The 24,446-nt window shown below is 42.2% G+C and overlaps 1 protein-coding gene and 1 pseudogene across 1 annotated transcript; both read left to right on the forward strand.

Annotated features, from left to right (window-relative positions):
- The first annotated feature begins 408 nt into the window (after nucleotides 1-408).
- Nucleotides 409-3,069, forward strand: LOC110287767 (isopentenyl-diphosphate delta-isomerase 2). The gene is made up of 4 exons (XM_021154307.2): nucleotides 409-550; nucleotides 1,390-1,482; nucleotides 2,077-2,207; nucleotides 2,752-3,069. The coding sequence occupies exons 1-4, from the start codon at nucleotides 409-411 to the stop codon at nucleotides 3,067-3,069; spliced, it is 684 nt and encodes a 227-aa protein (XP_021009966.2).
- Nucleotides 3,070-4,557: 1,488 nt separating this feature from the next.
- LOC110287766 (large ribosomal subunit protein uL1 pseudogene) lies at nucleotides 4,558-5,254 on the forward strand (annotated as a pseudogene).
- The last annotated feature ends 19,192 nt before the right edge of the window (nucleotides 5,255-24,446 follow it).

Genomic DNA, 24,446 nt, shown 5'->3' on the forward strand with positions numbered 1-24,446 from the left:
TGAGTAAGGCAATAGGAGAAAGCTGGGAAGCAACACCACTCCATGACCTCGTAATCAATTCCTATCTTCAGGTGCCTGCCCCATTCCCTTGCACTGCCATTCCTCAGAGATAAGTATGATCTGAATATTGTAAGTTGGAATACCTACTCCCCACCATCTCAGCCAGCAGCTTCATTTCAAGAGAACTATCTCACCACACAGGGATTTAAAATCCATTGAGGAATAAAATTCAGACCCTGATCTCGCTCTAAGTAGTGGCATGGCTCACTGACTGATCATTAAAACCTCATCCTTCTCCACTAACGGTTACACATCCATGTCTGTGTAACTTCTGTCACTGATATGGGAGGGGCTTCCCACCTCTTATGTTTTCTGCTTATAAAAGACAGTCCATTTGTGGTCACAGGTATGTTCCAGGCAAGCAAAACTCACCTTGATGAACTCCAGCTAAAACGTCTGGAGGAGATGTGCATTGTCATTGACAAGCAGGATCAGATCATTGGGGCTGACACCAAGAAGAACTGTCACCTCATGGAAAACATCAACAAGGGTGAGCAGGAAGGAGGCTGCCATGTGCAGTCCTGGTGCCATTGGCCGCTCTCTGAGCCAGACAGTGGCTGGAGGCAGCTGTCCAGAGGTTGCTGCTGGTGCTGCTGACTTGATAAGGTTAACACTAACGTCAGTAGAGTGGGTAATGTAGACTGTGACTGCTGTCTTGCGCTGGGATGGGAAAGTCAGAAATTGTAGCCAAGCTGGGGATGGTGCTGCACACTTTTAGTCCCAGTATAGAAGCAAAGGCAAGTTATCTCTGTGAATTCAAAGCCAGCCTGTACTACATACTCACACCTGTCAGGCGTATACAGCGATTCCTGTATTTAGAAAAAGTAGGTGGTAGAAAGTAACCCATTGTGAGCCCCATCAGTGCCTCATGTGTCACAACTTCAAGGGCATAAGCAGTGACTGTGTGCCACTGGCTCATCCATATGCCTGCACAGTGTGGCCAAAGCAGCTAGCAACAGAGTTCCAAGCAGTTCATAACATAGTGTCAAGCAGCTAGCAATATAGTGTCAAGTAGCTAACAAATGTTTCAAGACTTTAGATTCACACAGTAGGGTCTCAACCTACCTGGCAAAGCTTACTTTACTTCTGGAATCTCTAGTTTGTGTTTACAAGTGGAGGAATACTGCAGTCCTCACTTGCAGTCTTACTGTTCATATATAAATACTGAATCAGCAAATGTCAAACGACTAGCATACATTCTATCATAAGGATCATCAGCCACTCCAGGGGCCACCATCCTGTGCTGGATGAGAATGAGAGAGAAGGGGATGGACCTACAGATTCCATGCTGACTTTGCGTGACTTTACATTGTACACACTACTTTGCAGGCCTGCTACACAGAGGCTTCAGTGTGGTCCTTTTCAACATGAAAAATGAGCTCTTGGTCCAGGAGAGAGCAGATGCCAAGTACACTTTTCCAGGTGAGCCACTCAACTCAACTCCAGGGTGCACTGGAGTGTAACTTAGGGTTTAGGAGCCTCAGAGGGATGACTAGTAAGAAAACCCATCTAGACATTCTTCCTCCAATCCTGCCCCCCTGTGTGTGTGTGTGTGTGTGTGTGTGAGAGAGAGAGAGAGAGAGAGAGAGAGAGAGAGAGAGAGAGCGCTCATCAGTCCCACTCCAGCTGAAGAAACAAGGGCAGTAAATTACAAGCATTTGCAATTGGAATTGAGTCATGGAATTTTATAATCTAATAGAAGAACTGATACTGATAAGTCTGAGGTGAACCTGCTTTTTTTTTTAATATTTATTTATTTATTTATTATATGTAAGTATACTGTAGCTGTCTTCAGACACTCCAGAAGAGGGAGTCAGATCTCATTACGTATGGTTGTGAGCCACCATGTGGTTGCTGGGATTTGAACTCTGGACCTTCGGAAGAGCAGTTGGGTGCTCTTACCCACTGAGCTCTTGGTCCGTGAACCTGCTTTCTATATTAAATGACCAGGAAGGAATTTCCCCCTATTGAATAAAGTGCACTCTCACTAAAGCAGCATGCTGTACACTGCCCTAGGACATTTTACAGACTCCTGTTCTAGTCACCCTCTGTACGTGCCTGAGGAGATGGAAGAGAAGGATGCCTTGGGAGTGAGGAGGGCAGCCCTGAGACGTCTGCAGGCTGAGCTGGGCATCTCCCAGGACCAGGTACCCACTCACTCCAGCACAGGGCTCATGAACCTTTCTTTGTGGTCAGGGATCTGTTTAATAGGAATAGTGTCACATGACAGTGCTGTCAAGTTTCATCCACCAAAATGCTGACTCAGGGCATGGCTGGGGCACTAACATGGCTTCTGTCTTGCATAGGAAACAGCTTTCCTGTGGAAGTGCCCCACTCTGTTCCATGGGAAAGGCTGTGACACAAGTCACTGTATTGAAGCTGTTTCATTCTCAAAAGAAACTTTCACATACCTACATGTCCTAATGCTCAGAGCTGTTTTAGCCTCATGTCTTGTTTCCATGTGGTCTTCAATGTGAATGAAAAATGAAGCTGTTGTTGCCAGGAATTGTGCCCAAAGAGGGCACAATTGTGATCTACCATAGAAGGGCTAATTAAAGCTTAAGTGCTTCTGAGGCACTCTCTGAAAATCGCTGAGGAAAGGAATGAAGTGTTCTGGTGTTTTATTTGAATTTTTATGTAAATTTTTAGTTTATCTATTATTGACATTATACTGTAACAACTTTGACACAGATTTCCATAAAGGACATAATCTTCATGACCCGAAAATACCACAAGTGTCAGTCAGATGCTATCTGGGGAGACCATGAGATTGGCTATCTTCTGTTGGTGAGAAAAGATCTTACACTAAACCCAGATACCAGGGAAGTGAGACGCTGCTACTACATGAGCCAGAAGGACGTGCAGGAGCTACTGGACAGGGAGGCCCGAGGAGAAGAGAAGATCACCCCATGGTTCAGAAGCATGGTAGAGGATTTCCTGTTCCCTTGGTGGCCTCATTTAGAAGATGTGTCTCCATTCGTGGAGCCTGACAAGATCTATGGACTGTGAGTTGGGAGAAGTACAGTCTACAGCAGAGGTCAGCTCCAAGGCAGGATTTGAATAGCTTGCACAAGGGTGAGGGGAGTTATAGAAGTTGAGTGTTGAAATCCTTCAGTCACCTTGCCAGCTTAAATCCAGCCTGTGAATTTTAACCAATTGTTCCCTTGATTCTTCTAGCCCTTAAAAAGTTTTCTGCTGCAGTCTACAGAAAAATCACTTTCCTCCCTAAAAGTTCTCTGTGGTGCATCTGTTCTTCTGTAATCTTATTTACAGCAGAGGCTCAGACAAGGACCACAGCTGTCATCTCTGTTATGCCATCACTTGCAACTGCAGAACCCCTCCTGAGGATGTGTGGTGCGTGATGATAACAATGTACATGAGGAATTCATAGCTGGTCGGTGGTGGCACACACGTTTAGTCCCAGCACTTGGGAGACAGAGGTAGATGGATCTCTGAGTTTGAGGCCAGCCTACAGTCTACATAGTGAGTTCCAGAACAACCTTGGCTACACAGAAAACCCTACCTCAAAAAAAAAAAAAAAAGCAAATAAGTAGATAAATAGATGCATAGCTACAGTAAACTAAAAGGACACAGAAGCTTACATTGTAACCAGGCGCATTAACTTCACAGAAGCTGTCACCCATTTGGTAAGCTAAGCAGCAGAGTAACAGTTGCTCTCTGTGCTCTCTGTACCCTACCTAGTAGTGACTTACAACAGAACATACAAAAGTCTTCTGTACAAATGTATTGAGAAATCAAACTTTCATTTCCTTCAAAATGAGTAAGGGGAGAATACTTTTGGCAAAATGCTATGTCTACATTATATAAACAAATAATGTTTATTCCAAACTATCTTTAATACATAAATATCATGAAAACACTGAATGCAAATACTTGAGTCATCAACTTGTTAGGCAGCCTTCTAGAACTGTGAAAAAACACCTGGGGAATAGACTTAGAAAAGGAAGAAAGAGTGTATCGAAATCTCAACTGGGATTGTGTGACTCAATTCTTTCAGGCCTAAGGTCAGACAGAAACCAGTGAGGCAGAAGCTGGAGCTAAGAATGCTACCTATCTCCCAGCAGAAAGAGGAAACAGAGAAGCAGAGAAAAGATCATGTTGGCAAGGAAGAAGAGAGGGGAAGAGAGATGCACAGAGAGATTATATCCTCACAGACATAGCCCACATAGGTGCCACCTCCTTAGAGCCAATTAACTATGAATTCAATAGATTTACCAATGTTGCTACATTAGAGACCTGATGATCTAGTCACCTAAATTATGTACCATCTCTCCTACATCAGCATCAACACTTGGACTTCAGGACAGTTCTAAACTAACTATAATAAAATAAAATAAAATAAAATAAAATAAAATAAAATAAAGATATTGTGACTACTCTAAATTTTCTTTGACTATTGAAAAAACTTTTTAAATTTCTTGTTACTAAATAAATTGCTTGTTAACTTCCTTTCGGGTTTCTGCGGCAGCTGCAGCCATGAGCAGCAAAGTCTCACGCGGCGCCCTGTTGCAGGCGGTGCGGGAAGTCCTGCACAGGAACCAGCGCAAGCGCCACAAGTTTCTGGAGATGGTGGAGCTGCAGATCAGCCTGAAGAACTAAGACTCTTAGAAGGACAAACGTTTCTCGGGCACCGTCAGGCTTAAGTCCACCCGACGCCCCAAGTTCTCGATGTGCATTCTGGGAGACCAGCAGCATTGTGATGAAGTCAAGGCCATGTATATCCCCTACATGGACATCGAGGCGCTCAAGAAGCTTAACAAGAACAAGAAGTTGGTCAAGAAGCTGGCCAAGAAGTATGATGCCTTTTTGGCCTTCGAGTCTCTGATTAAGCAGATCCCACGTATCCTGGGCCCAGGCCTAAACAAGGCTGGCAAGTTCCCCTCCCTGCTGACACACGATGAAAACATGGTGGCCAAAATGGATGAGGTGAAATCTACAATCAAGTTCCAGATGAAGAAGTTGCCGTGTCTGGCCGTTGCTGTCGGCCACATGAAGATGACCGATGTTGAGCTAGTCTATAACATTCATCTGGCTGTCAAATTCTTGGTGTCCTTGCTCAAGAAAAACTGGCAAAATGTATGTGGGTTCTGTACATCAAGAGCACCATGGGCAAGCCCCAGCGTCTGTATTAGGATGCTCCAATAAACCTCAGTGCTGCCACTCAAAAAAAAAAAAAAAAAAATTGCTTGTTAAATTCTTTGCCGTCTGCTACCATATTGCATTAGGTCATTTTCTCAGCAATAAATAAAAAACATGTGAAAATTACCTCATCCTTGACTGAGTATTCTCTGGCCTACAGTCCTGGGGTGATTGCTCCAATAACAAATTCACAGGATTTCAGGGAAGAATTATTCAGTTGGAATGGAGGGCTTCTGCCATTAGGATCTCTCCTCTGTCATATCCCGACTTGTATCTTACCAAGTTTAGACTCAGTGCCTATATCCTGCTGACTCCTGGCAGAGTCAAGAAGTTATCTGTGCTGTCATCACTGACCTTTCTTGGTCTTGATCCTCACAACTCGGGCACAAATATAAGGTTCAGCACCAGGTGAGTAGGCTTTACTGCTAAGAAGCACTTGTGAGGCAAGGCTGGCAAGCTGAGTGGTAAGATGGAGGGAGACAATCAACGCTGCAACTGTCCTCTGACCTTGCTATGCGTGCTGTGGCACATGCCACTCTCCAGGGAAATAATCAGTGAAATCATTTTGCTGTAATCAATAATCAATCACAGTACTGTGGCAAAGACAGGACGATCCCTGGGGTTTACTGCTTACTCAGTGTAGCCTGACTGATGAGACAGTGAGAGATCCTGCTCACAGAAGTTGGGTGGTGTGTGTGAGGACAGCACTCACTTTCCTGTGGGCTCTCTTGTACACACACAATCCCTGCATGTACATAAACACATAAACTAGCAAGTACATGGACATACACACACAAACAGAAACACACCACACACACAAACACACACACACATACCCAACAGGCACACACGCTGAAGCACTAAGCTCCAGAAAGTGACCCAAGCAGGGGCACATATGACTTTAGGCAGCAGATTCTCTCAGCTCTGCCAGGCCTGCTCATGCAGTCTGCACTGACAACACCCTGCACCAAATCCTTCCAAGGGTTTGTAGTTGTTGTTTTCCCCCAAGAAGGCTCAGCCTTCCAACTAAGAGTTTGCATTGCAAACAAGCTTCCAAATAATCCTGCTGGTTCAAGGGCTGAGCTTAGAAAAGGAAAGACTACTCAAGAGTCTACACAGTCACAGGGCAAGTCATTTAAACCAGAGATCAAGTACATATAGGCTACTTCAGGTTTTTATTGCTACAGTGAAACACCACAACCAAAGCAACTCAGGGAGGAAAGGGTTTATTTGGCGTATGCTTCTGAACTAGTTTTCATTACTGAAGGAAATCAGGGCAGGAACTTGGGAGGCAGGAGCTGATGCACAAGTCATGGAGGGGTGCTGCTTACTGGCTTGCTCCTCATGGCTTGCTCAGCCTGCTTTCTTATGCTACCTAGGATCACCAGCCCAGCAGTAGTTCAACTCACAATGGGCTGGGTCCTCCCCATCAATCACTAATTTTAAAAATGCCCTACAGATCTTATTATGGAGCCATTTTCTCAACTGAACTTCCTTCTTCTCCAATGATTGAAGTTTTGTTAAGTGGACAGAATGCTCAACAGCACACCATACAAAATATTTTTAATTTTTCTACATATATGTTCTATTATTACCAAATAGTGAGTGAGGGATTACAGAATGCTGTGTGTGTGTGTGTATATATATATATATATGAGTATAAAATAAAAGCAAAGAACTTAAGAACAAACACTGGTTGTCAGGCAATCTGAAGTTCCAAGTAAAATTTAAGATCTACTAGCCCCAATGTTTTAGTACATACATCCATTCAATATGTATTTATTGTTAGTGGAGTCATGCAGAGATAATGAGGCACTGCCAACTTTAATATTTAAATGTGGTTATGTTAGGAGCTGGGGGAGATGGTTCAGCAGTTAAGAGTGAGCACTGCTCTTCCAGAAGGTCTCACTTCTGTTCCCAACACCCAGTCACGTGGTAGCTCAAAACCATTAGCAACACTAGTTCTAGGAGATCTAATGCCTCTTCTTGTTGAGAGCCAGCCTTCGGCTCACAAGAAACGGGTACACCTGTACACCTGGGAGGCAAGCCGGGGCTGAAAAGAGAGGGGAAACAAGACGGTCGAGAGAAAAATGGAGCCAAGACAAGGTTCCTGATCAAGGCTCAAATGTTTAATGGCAAATGCGCTTATAAAGGTGGTGGGGAGACCCATTCCCGCCAGTTCATCCTTGGAGCCTGGAACCAGCTGCAGGTGACAACAAGCAAGGCAGCCTAGCTTGTCCAAACCGGGAAAATGGCAAACAAAGGTGGGTCAAAAACATATACCCAATTCAGCTTTCTTGTCACTACAGTCAGCAAACTCACCTGTCAGCTTGTCACATGAATTAGCCGTCATACTTCTGCAGCTTTCTGTGAAGAGAACCTACACTTTTCCTTTTCCCAATAAGGTAGCTTTTCAGGATCAAGCCTTATGCCAATAAGTAGATCCTTTTCATCTCACCTAGACATGATTATGTCTGGTTTTTAAGATACTATGAGGCATTTATTAAGTTCTTAGACATACAAATTTCAAAATTCTTAAAATAAAAGTATGATTTAAATAATGTGCACGGGGATATATTAAATAATGTGCATGGGGATATAATTTCCCCCTTCCTTTGTTTTTTAAGAAGAAGAGTTTTTTAAGTTCCACGGTAGTGTCTTTGAGAATTAATAAATTGTTGAGAAAACATTTCAAATGCTTGACTGTTATACTCAGTATTAATATAACAAGGGCAGTGACTAATTATACTTTCAATTGTTTCTCTTGAAGAGTGGTTGTAACTAGAAAGCTTGAAAAGACATTAATAGTCACATGTGCATAAGTTATTTATTAATCAGAAATAAGAGCATTCATTTGCAGCAATTAAGTATAGGTCCTCAAGAATTAACACCATTATGTGGAAACAGATAGGAACTGAGGACACCAAGAGCAAATTTTTTACAATTTGACATGCACATTCTCCAAAAATACCAAAATATTATGTTAAACCATTACTGTTTTGAATATATAAAGAACAAGATTATATAGCTAATTTTTAAAAGTGCGATGAGCATGTTCAACTATTCCTTGTCCCATGGGGCTATAAGGAATTCCAGTTTTATGTTTGATGCCAAATTCTTTACAAAATGAAGTAAGTTTTTTGCTAGAATAGTATGGCCCATTATCCGTCTTAATAAATTTAAGCAATCCTATAGCATTAAAGGCTTGTAGTCAATGATCAATTACATTTCTAGAGGCAGAGAAGCAAAAAGAAATCCTGAACAAGTGTCAATACAAACATGTATATATTTTAATTTTCCAAATTCCGCATAATGAGTTACATCCATTTGCCAAATATGATTAGGTATAAGACCTCGTGGATTAACTCCTAAATGTAGCACTGGAGATAATGTAATACATTTAGGACATTGTTTTACAATCACTCTTGCCTGCTCCTTAGAGATCTTATGTCGGAGCCTTAAGGTATGGGTTGAGAGATGAAATATTTTATGATCACGTTTGGCCAAAGCAACAGGAGGTGAAATTAAGGCTTCTCCTATTAGTGCTCTATCAATGCAATCATTGCCTTCAGCTAAAGGTCCAGGAAGACCAGAATGAGATCGTATGTAGCCAATATAGAATGGATGTTTTCGGGCAAGAATGATGTTTTGCAATTGTGAAAACAAGGGTCCTGCTGGTGTATTAAAGTTAAACGTACCACAGGTCTCCAATAAGGGTACCGATTGTGCAACATATAAACTATCAGTAAAATATTAAAAGCCTCATTCACAGACTGAAAGACATTCAGTACTGCTGTCAGTTCTGCTAATTGAGCTGAGAGGCCAGTAGTCTTTATGATTACTTGTTGATAAGATATCCAGCTCACCCTTTAGAGGAGCCATCAGTAAACACCAGAACACCATTGTGCAAGGGTTGTAAAGAGGTCATATTAGGAAATATCACCTCATGCACATTCAAAAATTTTATCAACCTATCTTGAGGGTAGTGGCTGTCTATAGTTCCTTTAAAACCTATTTGAGCAAGCAACCAATCTGTACTGTGCTGTTTCAGCCACGTGTCTTGACCTACGGGATAAGGCTGAACAATAATATCTGGCTCTTTGCCAAAATAAGTTAGTGCCTGCTTCCTTCCAAGGATAATCATCTTAGCTACTGCTTCATAATATGGCAAGATATTATGTTTAGGAGAAATCCTCGAATGTATCCACATTAGAGGAGACTTTTGCCATAACAATCCTGTAGGCACATGAATTGTATTAAAAATTAACAGATGTAAAGGCAAAGAGTAATCTATATAAGTGACAAATTGGTTTTCAATAGCTTTTTCCACTTGTTGTAAGGCCAGCAATCCTTCTGATGATAAAGATCTAGGAGACGTAGGATCAGAACTCCCTTTAAGAATATCAAATAAAGGTTTCAACTCCCCTGTAGTAAGCTTTAAATAGGGATGAAGCCAATTAATATCACCTAACAATTTTTGAAAATCATTCAAAGTCCTTAAGTTGTCTCTGGGAATAACTATCTTCTGGGGAAAAACAGCTTGATTAGTAAGTCTAAAACCCAAATAATTATAAGGATCCTGAGTTTGTATCCTTTCAGGAGCTATCTGTAATCCTTATCAGCTAAAGCTTTATGTAAACCTCTATAACACAAAAGCAAATCGTGGGGGTCTTTTCAAGGCAACCCAGGACAAATTCTTAATTGTCCAAAAACGGTCTTCTTAAAAGAACTGTAATTTTTCTTATGAGTTGCATAAGCAATTGCAAGCTTGAGAATTAATAGCATCTGATGGATGAACAATTTTTTTAATTAGGTATTTTCCTCAATTACATTTCCAATGCTATCCAAAAAGTCCCGAATACACTCCCCCCCCAGTCCCCCACCCACCCACCCCCACCCCTTGGCCCTGGCATTCCCCTGTACTGGGGCATGTAAAGTTGGCAAGTCCAGTGGGCCTCTCTTTCCAGTGATGGCCGACTAGGCCATCTTTTGATACAAATGCAGCTAGAGTCAAGAGCTCTGGGGTACTGGTTAGTTCATAATAATGTTCCACCTATGAGGTTGCAGTTCCCTTTAGCTCCTTGGGTATTTTCTCTAGCTCCTCCATTGGGGGCCCTGTGATCCATCCAATAGCTGACTGTGAGCATCCACTTCTGTGTTTGCTAGGCCCCAGCATGGCCTCACAAGAGACAGCTATATCTGGGTCCTTTCAGCAAAATCTTGCTAGTGTATGCAATGGTGTCAGCGTTTGGAAGCTGATTATGGGATGAATCTCTGGGTATGGCAGTCTTTAGATGGTCCGTCCTTTCTTCACAGCTCAAACTTTATCTCTGTAAATCTTTCCATGGGTGTTTTGTTCCCAATTCCAAGAAGGGGCACAGTGTCCACACTTTGGTCTTCGTTCTTCTTGAGTTTCATGCGTTTAACAAATTGTTTCTTATATCTTGGGTATCCTAAGTTTTTGGGCTAATATCCACTTATCAGTGAGTACATATTGTGTGAGTTCCTTTGTGAATATGTTACCTCACTCAGGATGATGCCCTCCAGATCCATCCATTTGCCTAGGAATTTCATAAATTCATTCCTTTTAATAGCTGAGTAGTACTCCATTGTGTAAATGTACCACATTTTCTGTATCCATTCCTCTGTTGAGGGGAATCTGGATTCTTTCCAGCTTCTGGCTATTATAAATAAGGCTGCTATGAACATAGTGGAGCATGTGTCCTTCTTACCGGTTGGAACATCTGGATATATGCCCAGGAGAGGTATTGCTGGATCCTCTGGTAGTATTATGTCCAATTTTCTGAGGAACCGCCAAACTGATTTCCAGAGTGGTTGTACCAGCTTGCAATCCCACCAACAATGAAGGAGTGTTCCTCTTTCTCCACATCCTCGCCAGCATCTGCTGTCACCTGAATTTTTGATCTTAGCCATTCTGACTGGTGTGAGGTGGAATCTCAGGGTTGTTTTGAGTTGCATTTCCCTGATGATTAAGGATGTTGAACATTTTTTCAGGTGCTTCTCTGCCATTCGGTATTCCTCAGGTGAGAATTCTTTGTTCAGTTCTGAGCCCCATTTTTTAACGGGGTTATTTGATTTTCTGGAGTCCACCTTCTTGAGTTCTTTATATATATTGGATATTAGACCCCTATGTAATTTAGGATAGGTAAAGATCCTTTCCCAATCTGTTGGTGGTCTTTTTGTCTTATTGACGGTGTCTTTTGCCTTGCAGAAGCTTTGCAACTTTATGAGGTCCCATTTATCGATTCTCGATCTTACAGCACAAGCCTTTGCTGTTCTATTCAGGAATTTTTCCCCTGTACCCATATCTTCGAGGCTTTTCCCTACTTTCTCCTCTATAAGTTTCAGTGTCTCTGGTTTTATGTGGAGTTCCTTAATCCACTTAGATTTGACCTTGGTACAAGGAGATAGGAATGGATCAATTCACATTTTTCTACATGATAACCGCCAGTTGTGCCAGCACCATTTGTTGAAAATGCTGTCTTTTTTCCACTGGATGGTTTTTGCTCCCTTGTCAAAGATCAAGTGACCATAGGTATGTGGGTTGATCTCAGGGTCTTCAATTCTGTTCCATTGGTCTACTTGTCTGTCGTTATACCAGTACCATGCAGTTTTTTATCACAATTGCTCTGTAGTACAGCTTTAGGTCAGGCATGGTGATTCCACCAGAGGTTCTTTTATCCTTGAGAAGAGTTTTTGCTATCCTAGGTTTTTTGTTGTTCCAGATGAATTTGCAGATTGCCCTTTCTAATTCGTTGAAGAATTGAGTTGGAATTTTGATGGGGATTGCATTGAATCTGTAGATTGCTTTTGGTAAGATAGCCATTTTTACAATGTTGATTCTACCAATCCATGAGCATGGGAGGTCTTTCCATCTTCTGAGATCTTCTTTAATTTCTTTCTTCAGGGACTTGAAGTTCTTGTCATACAGATCTTTCACTTCCTTAGTTAGAGTTATGCCAAGGTATTTTATATTGTTTGTGATTATTGAGAAGGGTGTTGTTTCCCTAATTTCCTTCTCTGCCTGTTTATTCTTTGTGTACAGAAAGGCCATTGACTTGCTTGAGTTAATTTTATATCCAGCTACTTCACCGAAGCTATTTATCAGGCTTAGGAGTTCTCTGGTGGAATTTTTAGGGTCACTTATGTATACTATCATATCATCTGCAAAAAGCGATATTTTGACTTCTTCTTTTCTGATTTGTATCCCCTTGATCTCCTTTTGTTGTCTAATTGCTCTGGCTAGGACTTCAAGTACAATGTTGAATAGGTAGCGAGAGAGTGGGCAGCCTTGTCTAGTCCCTGATTTTAGTGGGATTGCTTCCAGCTTCTCATCATTTACTTTGATGTTGGCTACTGGTTTGCTGTATATTGCTTTTATCATGGTTAGGTATGGGCCTTGAATTCCTGATCTTTCCAAGACTTTTATCATGAATGGGTGTTGGATCTTGTCAAATGCTTTTTCAGCATCTAACGAGATGATCATGTGGATTTTGTCTTTGAGTTTGTTTATATAATGGATTACATTGATGGATTTTCGTATATTGAACCATCCTTGCATCCCTGGGATGAAACCTACTTGGTCAGGATGGATGATTGTTTTGATGTGTTCTTGAATTCGGTTAGCGAAAACTTTATTGAGGATTTTTGCATCAATATTCATAAGGGAAATTGGTCTGAAGTTCTCTATTTTTGTTGGGTCTTTATGTGGTTTAAGTATCAGAGTAATTGTGGCTTTATAGAATGAGTTGGGTAGAGTACCTTCTGATTCTATTTTGTGGAATAGTTTGTGAAGAACTGGGATTAGATCTTCTTTGAAGGTTTGATAGAACTCTGCACTAAACACATCTGGTCCTGGGCTTTTCTTGGTTGGGAGACTATTAATGACTGCTTCTATTTCTTTAGGGGATATGGGACTGTTTAGATCATTAACCTGATCTTGATTTAACTTTGGTACCTGGTATCTGTCTAGAAACTTGTCCATTTCATCCAGGTTCTCCAGTTTTGTTGAGTATAGCCTTTTGTAGAAGGATCTGATGGTGTTTTGGTTTTCTTCAGGGTCTGTTGTTATGTCTTCCTTTTCATTTCTGATTTTGTTAATTAGAATACTTTCCCTATGCCCTCTAGTGAGTCTGGCTAAGCGTTTATCTATCTTGTTGATTTTCTCAAAGAACCAGCTCCTTGATTGGTTGATTCTTTGAATTGTTCTTCTTTTTTCCACTTGGTTGATTTCACCCCTGAGTTTGATTATTTCTTGCCATCTACTCCTCTTGGGTGAATTTGCTTCCTTTCGTTCTAGAGCTTTTAGGTGTGTTGTCAAGCTGCTAATGTGTGCTCTCTCTAGTTTCTTTTTGGAGGCACTCAGAGCTATGAGTTTTCCTCTTAGAAATGCTTTCAATGTGTCCCATAAGTTTGGGTATGTTGTGGCTTCATTTTCATTAAACTCCAGAAAGTCCTTAATTTCTTTCTTTATTCCTTCCTTGAGCAAGGTATCATTGAGAAGAGTGTTGTTTAGTTTCCACGTGTGTGTTGGCTTTCTATTACTTATTTTGTTATTGAAGATCAGTCTTAGTCCATGGTGATCTGATATGATGCATAGGACAATTTCAATATTTTTGTATATGTTGAGGCTTGTTTTGTGACCAATTATGTGGTCAATTTTGGAGAAGGTACCATGAGGTGCTGAGAAGAAGGTATATCCTTTTGTTTTAGGATAAAATGTTCTGTAGATATCTGTCAGATCCATTTGTTTCATAACCTCTGTTAGTTTCACTGTGTCCCTGTTTAGTTTCTGCTTCCATGATCTGTTCATTGGTGAAAGTGGTGTGTTGAAGTCTCCCACTATTATTGTGTGAGGTGCATTGTGTGCTTTGAGCTTTACTAAAGTATCTTTAATGAATGTGGCTGCCCTTGTATTTGGAGCATAGATATTCAGAATTGATAGTTCCTCTTGGAGGATTTTACCTTTGATGAGAATGAAGTGCCCTTCCTTGTCTTTTTTGATGACTTTGGGTTGGAAGTCAATCTTATCAGATATTATAATGGCTACTCCAGCTTGTTTCTTCCTACCATTTGCTTGGAAAATTGTTTTCCAGCCTTTCATTCTGAGGTAGTGTCTATCTTTTTCTCTGAGATGAGTTTCCTGTAAGCAGCAAAATGTTGGGTCTTGTTTGTGTAGCCAGTCTGTTAGTCTATGTCTTTTTATTGGGGAGTTGAGTCCATTGATATTAAGAGATATTAGGGAGAAGTAATTGTTGCTTCCTTTTATTTTTGTTGTTTGAGTTGGTGTTCTGTTCTTGTGGCTGTCTTCTTTTAGGTTTGTTGAGGGATTACCTTCTTGCTTTTTCTAGGACGTGGTTTCCGTCCTTGTATTGTTTTTTTTCTGTTATTATCCTTTGAAGGGCTGGATTGGTGGAAAGATAATGTGTGAGTTTGGTTTTGTCGTGGAATACTTTGGTTTCTCCATCTATGGTAATTGAGAGTTTGGCTGGGTATAGTACCCTGGGCTGGAAATTGTTATCTCTTAGTTTCTGTATAACATCTGTCCAGGCCCTTCTGGCTTTCATAGTCTCTGGTGAAAAATCCGGTGTAATTCTGATAGGCTTGCCTTTATACGTTACTTGACCTTTTTCCCTTACTGCTTTTAGTATTCTATCTTTATTTAGTGCATTTGTTGTTCTGATTATTATGTGTCGGAAGGAATTTCTTTTCTGGTCCAGTCTATTTGGAGTTCTGTAGGCTTCTTGTATGTTCATGGGCATCTCTTTCTTTAGGTTTGGGAAGTTTTCTTCTATAATTTTGTTGAATATATTTGCTGGTCCTTTGAGTTGAAAATCTTCATTCTCATCTACTCCTATTATCCGTAGGTTTGGTCTTCTCATTTTGTCCTGGATTTCCTGGATACTTTGAGTTAGGATCTTTTTGGATTTTGTATTTTCTTTGATTGTGATGCCGATGTTTTCTATGGAGTCTTCTGCACCTGAGATTCTCTCTTCCATCTCTTGTATTCTGTTGCTGATGCTCGTATCTATGGTTCCAGATTTCTTTCCTAGTGTTTCTATCTCCAGTGTTGCCTCAATTTGGGTTTTCTTCATTGTTTCTACTTCCCTTTTTAGGTCTTGGATGGTTTTATTCAATTCCATCACCTGTTTGGTTTGGTTTTCCTGCAATTCTTTAATGGATTTTTGTGCTTCCTCTTTAATGTCTTCTACCTGTTTAGCAGTGTTCTCCTGCAATTCTTTAATGGATTTTTGTGCTTCCTCTTTAATGTCTTCTACCTGTTTAGCAGTGTTCTCCTGCAATTCTTTAAGGGATTTTTGTGCTTCCTCTTTAATGTCTTCTACCTGTATAGCAGTGTTCTCCTGTATTTCTTTAAGTATGTTATTAAAGTCCTTCTTGATGTCTTCTACCATCATCATGAGATATGCTTTTAGATCCGGGTCTAGCTTCTCCGGTGTGTTGGGGTGCCCTGGACTGGGCGAAGTGGGAGTGCTGGGTTCTGATGATGGTGAGTGGTCTTGGTTTCTGTTAGTAAGATTATTACGTTTACCTTTCGCCATCTGGTAATCTCTGGGGTTAGTTGTTATCGTTGTCACTGTTTAAAGATTGGAGCAGACGCTGTGTTCCACTCACCAGAAGTCTTAAGATCCCGTGGCGGGTGTTGTGGGTAGCTGGCGGGTGTCAGCCGACCCTGCGCCCTAGCTACCCCGGTGCTGGTCAGACCGGAAGAGGCTTGTGGCCCTACTCAGGCCAGTTTTCTGCCTCCCCAACCAAAGCAGTCTCAGGTCCCAGGGGATTGGACTGGAGCAGAAGCTGTGTTCCACTCACCAGAAGTCTCAAGATCCTGTGGCGGGTGTTGTGGGTAGCTGGCGGGTGTCAGCCGACCCTGCACCCTAGCTACCCCTGTGCTGGTCAAACCAGAAGTGCGGGATGAACAATTTTAAGCAATTGTAAGCTCTGATATATGTGTGTGTTTGTGTGTGTGTGTGTATTAATAAAGATACAAATTAAAGCTTGATTATTCAACATTTTAAAACACCATTTAAAGCACACAATTTAATTATCTGTGCTGAAGCAGGAGAAAACTCAAAAGAATAAACGTGTGATCCAATTCACATATACTTTTCTCCCATTAAAGGGCTGTTTTTAAACACAATAATTGGGATGCATGCATGCATGAATTTATAGAAGATACAAAAGCTTGCATAAGAACTATTTTTTAACTTATCTTTGGATAATGATTGTCATTTTTATTTAAAATGATTGTATGCAATAGATCAAATATTAATATTCTGTAATAATCAAATTAATTGTTGTTTTGAACAAGGAACAGACACATAGGTTCTTTTTTTTTTTTTTTTTTTTTTTGGTTTTTCGAGACAGGGTTTCTCTGTGTAGCCTGGCTGTCCTGGCACTCACTTTGTAGACCAGGCTGGCCTCGAACTCAGAAATCCGCCTGCCTCTGCCTCCCGAGTGCTGGGATTAAAGGCGTGCGCCACCACGCCCGGCTTGACACATAGGTTCTTAAGACACAATTTTTGTTATAGGTTTTCTAAAATATATGAATATATCTTACAATTCTTTATTACCACCACAGCAGCCTTAATAGGATGTTAAAACTGTGCTTTGAGGTGAACACCACCTCTGCCTCGCCCGTCTCAGGCCCTTCTCCCAGGCTGAAGAGGCTGAGGTGGCCCAATCTGTTGTAGGCCAGGAAGCCTGAGCAAGGGCGGTAGAGCACCCTGAGTCTTGGTGGGAAAAATACGGCTACCCCTGGTTGGGTCAGGCAGAGGCTCATGGGGGCAATGGTGAGCGCTGCCCTCCCCTGAGTTCACTACAAAGGCGCCCGCTTTCTGGCAGCCTCCGGTGCCACCACTGCTCAGGGAAAGCTGTGTATGCCATGGCACCGCCCCAAAGCAGCCAGTGAAAGGAAATAAAACTTGAGACCTGTGATTCATGTAATGTATGTCAAATAGCCCAAAGAGTTGTTTGTGAGCTTTGAAACCTGGGGCTGAGGAATTGAGTGGGGATTTCCCCACTAGGTTCTTTCATTTGGAGGTCCCACTGAGATCTGCGTGACACCCAGGAACCCCGAAAGACTCCTTGGAGGTACGTTTGTTTGTGTGCGTCTTACATGTTGTCTGTTGTCTAAGTGTGGCACCACTAAATTTGTGTCTTGGTTTGTGAATATGTGTCTTGGTTTGTGATTTCGTGACTTGGTTTTAGGGTTGCGAGATCGTGGGTTCAAGTCCCATCTCGTGCCTTGGTTTTAGGGTTGCGAGATCGTGGGTTCGAGTCCCACCTCATGCCTTGTCTTTAGGGTTGCGAGATCGTGGGTTCGAGTCCCACCTCGTGCTTTGGTTTTAGGGTTCTGAGATCGTGGGTTCAAGTCCCACCTCGTGCCTTGGTTTTACATCTGGCATAGTGAGGAACGAGTGTGCTTAGATACTGGTGTCTTTTATTTGTTGCTGTCTTGTTTTTGTGTTACTGTCTTGTTTTTGTTTGTGGTTTTCGTCATGGGACAGACTGTGTGTGTGGTGCCGACTGTGGACTTAGACTAACGTTAGGACAGATTTGTCAATAATAGTTAAGAAAAACTGGCCACATACAGCCACAGGGCCGGACTGAGAACTTCCAGCTTCGGTGGCAGTGGCACGCACAGGCCGAGGGGAGGCGCCACGTGGGAAACTGTGGCCCAGGGGGGAACACTAATGCGGAGGTTTCCCCAGGATGTCTGCCCCCCCCCCACGGATTCACCTCCTGTGGAATGGGCAAGAAAAGAAAGAGGGACGAGGCCCACGGGGCCCCCATGCCGGCCCCTCCTGGCTTCCTAGGACCAACTAGAGTCGCCGACTCCGCCGCCTTTACCACTCCCCGAGTTGGCCCGGTACAGCCAGCTGTGAGAGCTGCCTTCCCTTCCCTGCTCCACGAGTTTTCTCTTGTAGGGAAGCCCCGCCCTAAGCTACTAACCAACGAGAGAGACATCTGCCCACTTAAAACTTCTTTCCCAGGTAAGGAGCACCTACTAGTCTAATCACCAGGCTCTGACAAATGTGTATAGAGGTCTAGAAAAAGGTGAGCTTAGACTGTAAGTAAAAGCAAAGCTTCAGCAGACTCAGGAGAGATAGATGACAGTGAAAGTAGAGATGAAAGAGATTAGAGAAGTCCGAGATGAGAGAGATACCCCAAATGAAAAATATTTAGAGAAGAACCAATAAGTAAGAGGCAGAAAAGGCATATAACAAGAGGAGAGAGAGAGAGAAAGACAGAGAGAGAGAGAGAAAGAGAGAGAGAGAGAGAGAGGCGAGAGGCAGAAGAAAGAGAAGACAAGAGGGATCGTAGACAAGAGAGAAATTTGACTAAAATCTTGGCTACAGTGGTAGGAGAGAAAGAAAAAGACAGGACCTAGAAACCTGGGCAACAGAAGCTAAAAAGGCTCAGCTGTGTCAGATTAAAGTTACTTCTTGGGATACACCCTTCAAGGTGAGAAACAGTGGTTAAAAAAAGCCAGAAAAAGATTGCAACTACACCAAGGCAAGTAAAAAAATTCTTGGGCACCGCTGGCTTCTGCAGGCTTTGGATACCTGGGTTGGTGACCTTAGCTGCCCGTTGTAGCCCCTAACCAAGGAAGGGGAAGTGTTTGTGTGGACCCCAGATCACCAGAAAGCCTTTAAAAAGGCCCTACTTACGGCCTCAGCCTTAGCCTTGTCTGAAGAGAGATCACGGGTCGCCAGAGGAATCCTTACTCAGACTTTGAGACTTTGAAAAAGGCCAGTGGCTTACCTATCCAAGAAGTTAGACCCTGTTGCCAGCGGGTGGTTTTCTTGCCTAAAAGCTATTGCTGCCATAGCTCTGCTTGTCAAGGATGCTAATAAGCTCACTCTGAGACAACAAATAACTGTAGTGGCACCCCATGCTCTCAAAAGCATTATCTGAAAGCCCCCTGACTGATGGATGACAGCCAACGCTCCTGTGACACATCAGAGCTTTTTGTTGATTAAACGAGTGACCTTCGCTCCACCTGCTGTCCTCAAGCGACACTACTGCCTAAGACTGCACCTACTCATCACTACGCTGACATTCTGGCAAAAGAAACTGGTACTTAAAATGATCTGAAGGATCAGATCAGCCTTGGCCTGAGAGTTTGAGCTGGTACACTGATAGCAGTAGCCTCTAGGTTGAAGGTAAGCAGAAGGCGGGAACAACAGTATGGTGGTGGACAGAAAGCAAGTGATCTAGGCCAGCAGCCTCCCTAAAGGGACGTAGGCCCAAAAAGCTGAACTTGTGACTTTGATACAAAGAGGGCTGTTGACATCTGCAGATAAGGACCTAAGATGCTGTGGCTAAAGGAAATCAGATGGCAAATCTAACCGCCAAACATGTGGCCCAAAGAGCAATGATCCTGGCAGTCAAGGAGCCTAAAGATTATTATGTCAAAGAGACCAGCTTTAGATACACCCCTGAGCACTATCAAGTTATAGACATTGCCTGACCCACCTGGGGACCAAGAAATTAAAAGGTGTGGTTAGGTCCTTTGACTACTATGTTACAAGACTCTCTGACTTGGCAAAAGAAATAGTCAAAAGCTACAAGGCCTGTGCTATGATGAGATAAAATTAACAAACATTAAGCCAGCTAGATATGGCAACAAGTATTTAGTGTTTATAGACACCGTTTCAAAATGGATAGAAGCTTTTCCTACCAGGACTGAGACAACCAATGTAATAGCTAAGAAGATCCTAAAAGAAATCTTCCCGAGGTAATAGACCTGCCTTTGTTGCCCAGGTAAATCAGGGACTGGCCAAGATATTAGCGATTAATTAAAAGTTACATTGTGCATACAAGCTCCAAAGCTCAGGACAGGTAGAAAAGATAAATAGAATTCTAAAAGAGACTGGTGCAGACTTGGTGCTCCTTCCCCTTGCCCTATTTAGAACTAGAAATACTCCCTTTTGATTCAGCCTTACTCTTTTTAAGATCCTTTATGGGGCTCCCATGTTCATCACTGTCTTAAATGATGTGTCTAAACCTATATGTTGTTGTAAGAATAATCTGTATGCTAAGTTAAAAAGCTTGCAGGTGGTACAGAAAGAAGGCTGGTCACAATTGGCTACAGCGAATGAGCCGGGTACCACAAAAGACATCTCACCAGTTCCAGCCAGAGATCTGATCCACGTACACCTACATCATGCCCAGACCCTCAAGCCTCACAAAAAGGGTCCCTGCCCAGTTCTGTTTACTATACCTTCTTATTCTGTTTTTGTTCTTATGATTTCCATTCTCCACATAGAGATATAGACTTCTAAAATTCTAAGATTAGAATTACTTAGTAGAAGAAGAGGGGAATGAAAGGAAATAAAACTTGAGACCTGTGATTCATGTAATGTATGTCAAATAGCCCAAAGAGTTGTTTGTGAGCTTTGAAACCTGGGGCTGAGAACATAGCAGAGCAGGCCAGGACATGCCCGGGCAGGCCCGTCATTACATGTCCTGACTGGCCAATGCCTCCCTATCTCCCGCCCTTCTGACAGTCTGTTGATGTTTAAATGGACCAATCATGTAAAACTGCTCCAATTCCTCCCCTGACCCCACCCCTTTTCTATAAAAGTCCCTAGCTTCCAAGCCTCGGGGTCAAAACCACTGTCTCCTTCGTGAGATACGTTTCAACCCGGAGCTCCGCCATTATGGCTCCACCATGTGGTCGACACTTCTGTCTCCTGCGGGAGATATGTGTTGGCCTGGAGCTCTGTCATTAAACTACCTTGTGTTCTTACATCAAGTTGGCCGTCTGTTCGTGATTCTTGGGTGCGAGCTGAACCAGGAATTGAGTGGGGGTTTCCCCACTAGGTTCTTTCACCAGCAGCCAGCCGGCTCCACGTGGGCCAACGGTCGGCCAGGAGGAGAAGAAAAATGACTTTACAATAATGTTTTCTCTTGCCAAAGAATTGCTGTAGGCACAGCTGATATTTAATTACCATTGATTATAATTGATAACAATTATAAAAGGTTTCTTTATTTTCTGCAAAGCCTTTTGTTCTTTGCCAGTTAATTTGCGTCTCACTTAATAGCACCTAACAAAAGCTTAAGTTCTCTTGGGGTGAGCTTAAGGTGAGGTCTTAGCCAACTAACATCTCCTGGAAGCTTTTGAAAATAAAATTTTGAAGCAAATCAATTTTTTGTTCTAAATTTTCTGTACCACAATTTTATAGTATAACTAAAACCACAAATAATAAAAAGATACTGCCTCTGAATATTTTCTGGAGCAACAACTACTCCCCAGAACTTAAAAGCTCCTTGTGTGGGAGCAAGGATTTAAAGTAAACTTCCCTTGCGAGGCATTAGCTAATAAAATACTTTCCACTTAGGAAACAATATACACTGAAAGATTCAAACTCTTAGCTTCTTGTATTAAAGCAGAGACTCTAAGAATTTTTCTTATATGAGGTAAGGCTATATAAGCCATACCTAGAGGCAAAATTTTCCAGTGATTACAGGCTCACTAGAAGCAAGCTCTTTACAATTTTCTGGATGCAAAGAAAAAACCAAACTCTTAAATATATTATAAGTTTGCATGAAGTAGGCAAGTCAAATCGCAATGTCCTGATAAATTCTACAGCCTGATTGACTTTTTATAAACTTAGAATTTAAACAACATCTGGATAGATTGCAAAGGTGGTCTTTTAGCTAAAAGGAATTTTCCCTGAAGGCAAGGAGAGGCAAGTTTCAAGAGCTACCTTAAGCACCATTTGCAAGACAAAAGAAAGTCACACAAACTGCACAGAGGCTGCTCTGAGTTTAGTTCCTCTTGCCTTGAGGACAGATTTCAGAATTTTTAAGTTTCTTTTGCAATTTTAGATTATATCTACAACCTTGGGAAAGCAAAACCCAATTTCAAAACAATTTATCACCTTAGAATCACATTAAAACTTCACTATCACGTTGTGAAATTTGGCTGCCAATTTATACCTCTGAATGCATGACAGGGCAAGTTTCAATGCTTCATTAAAGAGGCATTGCTTTAAATCTTACCTTTAATTCACTTTCTAGGATAAGAATCACATTAAATATTATCTCAACTAGAAGTATCCTTAGGAGGCCTAGTTTTTTTTTGCCTGCCTTATGCCACGTGTTGGAAAGACTCCAAAGCTGAGTTACCAGGTTAAAGCTAACTTTCTAGTAACCAGTGTTACACCTTTTTGATCATACCCAATAATTATAAGCTAATACTCTTGTGATGAAGACACGCAGAGCATATTACAGCTCTAAGACCAGTAAAAAACCAAATGAAGCGGCTACACGAGTCTAATAAATTTAGACCAATCAAAGAATTTCAATTTTTCTAGCTATAATTATAAGATAAGAAAAGCACCTTGTCATTAGCTAAACGCAAAAATAACGATTGCAGAGAACCCTCCAGGAAAAAAAAACCATCTGTCAGCCTTTTTGCCCCCAAACCAAGAGGTTGGCCACTCCCTTTCTTTGAGAGCAGCTTTTCCAGCAGTGGCTCCCCTGCTGTGCCTGATCCTGACTAAAGTGTGTGGCCACTCTCTTGCTGAACCAGCAGATAAAGTTTTAGCCATCTTTATTTTCCAACATGAAACACAGATCATTCAGTCATTCAGACAACTAGACATGAACACACATGGATTGAACACGTGAACGGACCGGTGCACCAGACATTAGATTAGATGTTAGACAACACAAAGAGGGCAGAGAACTTCTGCTGTAGGGGCTAGAGAGAAAAAGGTAGCGTGTCCCCCCGAAATTTCTCTCTGCCTCTGGGAGAGTTTCAAAATCCATTGTCCTCTATATTATTTTATTATTACAAACCTATTTGTGCCGCCTGATGCACATCTGCCTGATTATTTAATTTAAACCCCTTTTCCTCTCGCCTAAAGCAGTTTTTTTGAAAACTGTGGACAACCGCCTGATCAGTTCCTAGTTCCAATAATTCACTGCTGACCTAAGTGAATCCAGCTTTGGGTTAGTGAAAGATCCTGACAGAATGTAAAATGTCACAGAAGCCCTGAAATTGGCAAGATAGATGTCACTGTTAGCAGAACTAGCTTCCCTGATTTAGAAAAATAGAGGTGCACAATCCTTTGGCCATTCCTTGAACCTGTGTGTCTGCCAATGTTCTGACTGTTCCTTGAACCCATGTGTGTGCCCACTGATGAAGCCCATTGCCAAGTGTTTGTGATATTGGTTGCTGAGAAAGAGTCAGAAAATCTCCCCAGCAACCACAGCCCTGACAATCCTGAGTTGCTACACCTGCACCAGACTCTTTCCTTGTACCCCTCCCATACCCATTTCTTGAGAATAGACATTGTTTAGATCTGGAAATCCCCTACTCCCCCCTTCTCCTTTCTCCCCTGAGGGCCTACAAAAACTGGGACCTCTTTCCCCTCAAGGTCGACTCCTCTACCCCTTGCGTGGGATATGGGTCGTCCCCAGAGCTCTGGCTTTCCCCGAATAAAGTCTCATGTGGTTTGCATCAAGCTTGGTCTATCGTGAGTTCTTGGGTGTCAACTATTGTCCTGAGGCCTGAGCGAGGGGCTCCTCTCTGAGTCTTTCATTAGCACTGATTCCAACCTTAGCCCATATCTTTTCTGCACCTCCAGCAACACGTTACCTGTTGCTTCTGAAAGAGGAAAAACTGAACTCTTCCTGAACTCAAGTCCTCTAGTCCTCTTACCCCTCCCATCCAGAGACTGTTCCCGGAACACTCCTGAACTTCTCACCCCAGAGTACATTCCTGAACTCTTTACCCCAGGGTCCGACCCCCTCCCAAATGAAAACTGTTCCAAGAACATTTTTAGATAAGGGTCTCCTGGAACAAACCCAGTCCAAACCCACCCAACTTAGGACTGTGCCAGGAACATTTTCAAGATAAGGGTTTGAACAAACCTCAGAATATTCCAATAAATCAAGTACATTGCCAAAATATAGGACACGACCCCTTGGTTATGTAAAGCCCCTTGGCAAGACCCCTTAGTGACGTAAATTTGTACTTTCTCCACCCTGTTCCCCCCTTGCCCTTTTCTTATAAAAGCCTGTGAAAATTTGGGCTGGGTGTCGAATCTCCTCTGCACCATGCTGGGTGTATGAGTTTCGACCCCAGAGCCTCTGGTATATGTGCTTTTTATGTGCTTTCTTGTCGTTACTGTATTAAATCTTACTCTCTACATCTTAAGTTCGGTCTCAGT

Source organism: Mus caroli, unplaced genomic scaffold (genome assembly GCF_978045245.1).
Source record: "Mus caroli unplaced genomic scaffold, Mus_caroli_1 scaffold_15, whole genome shotgun sequence".
NCBI classification, from domain to species: domain Eukaryota; kingdom Metazoa; phylum Chordata; class Mammalia; order Rodentia; family Muridae; genus Mus; species Mus caroli.

Excerpts from the sequence above, each read along its gene's own strand:
- LOC110287767 (XM_021154307.2), top strand. The coding sequence starts at position 409 with ATGTTCCAGGCAAGCAAAACTCACCTTGATGAACTCCAGCTAAAACGT. Across the intron at positions 1,483-2,076 it reads TGCCAAGTACACTTTTCCAG|GACATTTTACAGACTCCTGT; the intron begins GTGAGCCACTCA and ends ACACTGCCCTAG. Across the intron at positions 2,208-2,751 it reads TGGGCATCTCCCAGGACCAG|ATTTCCATAAAGGACATAAT; the intron begins GTACCCACTCAC and ends ACTTTGACACAG.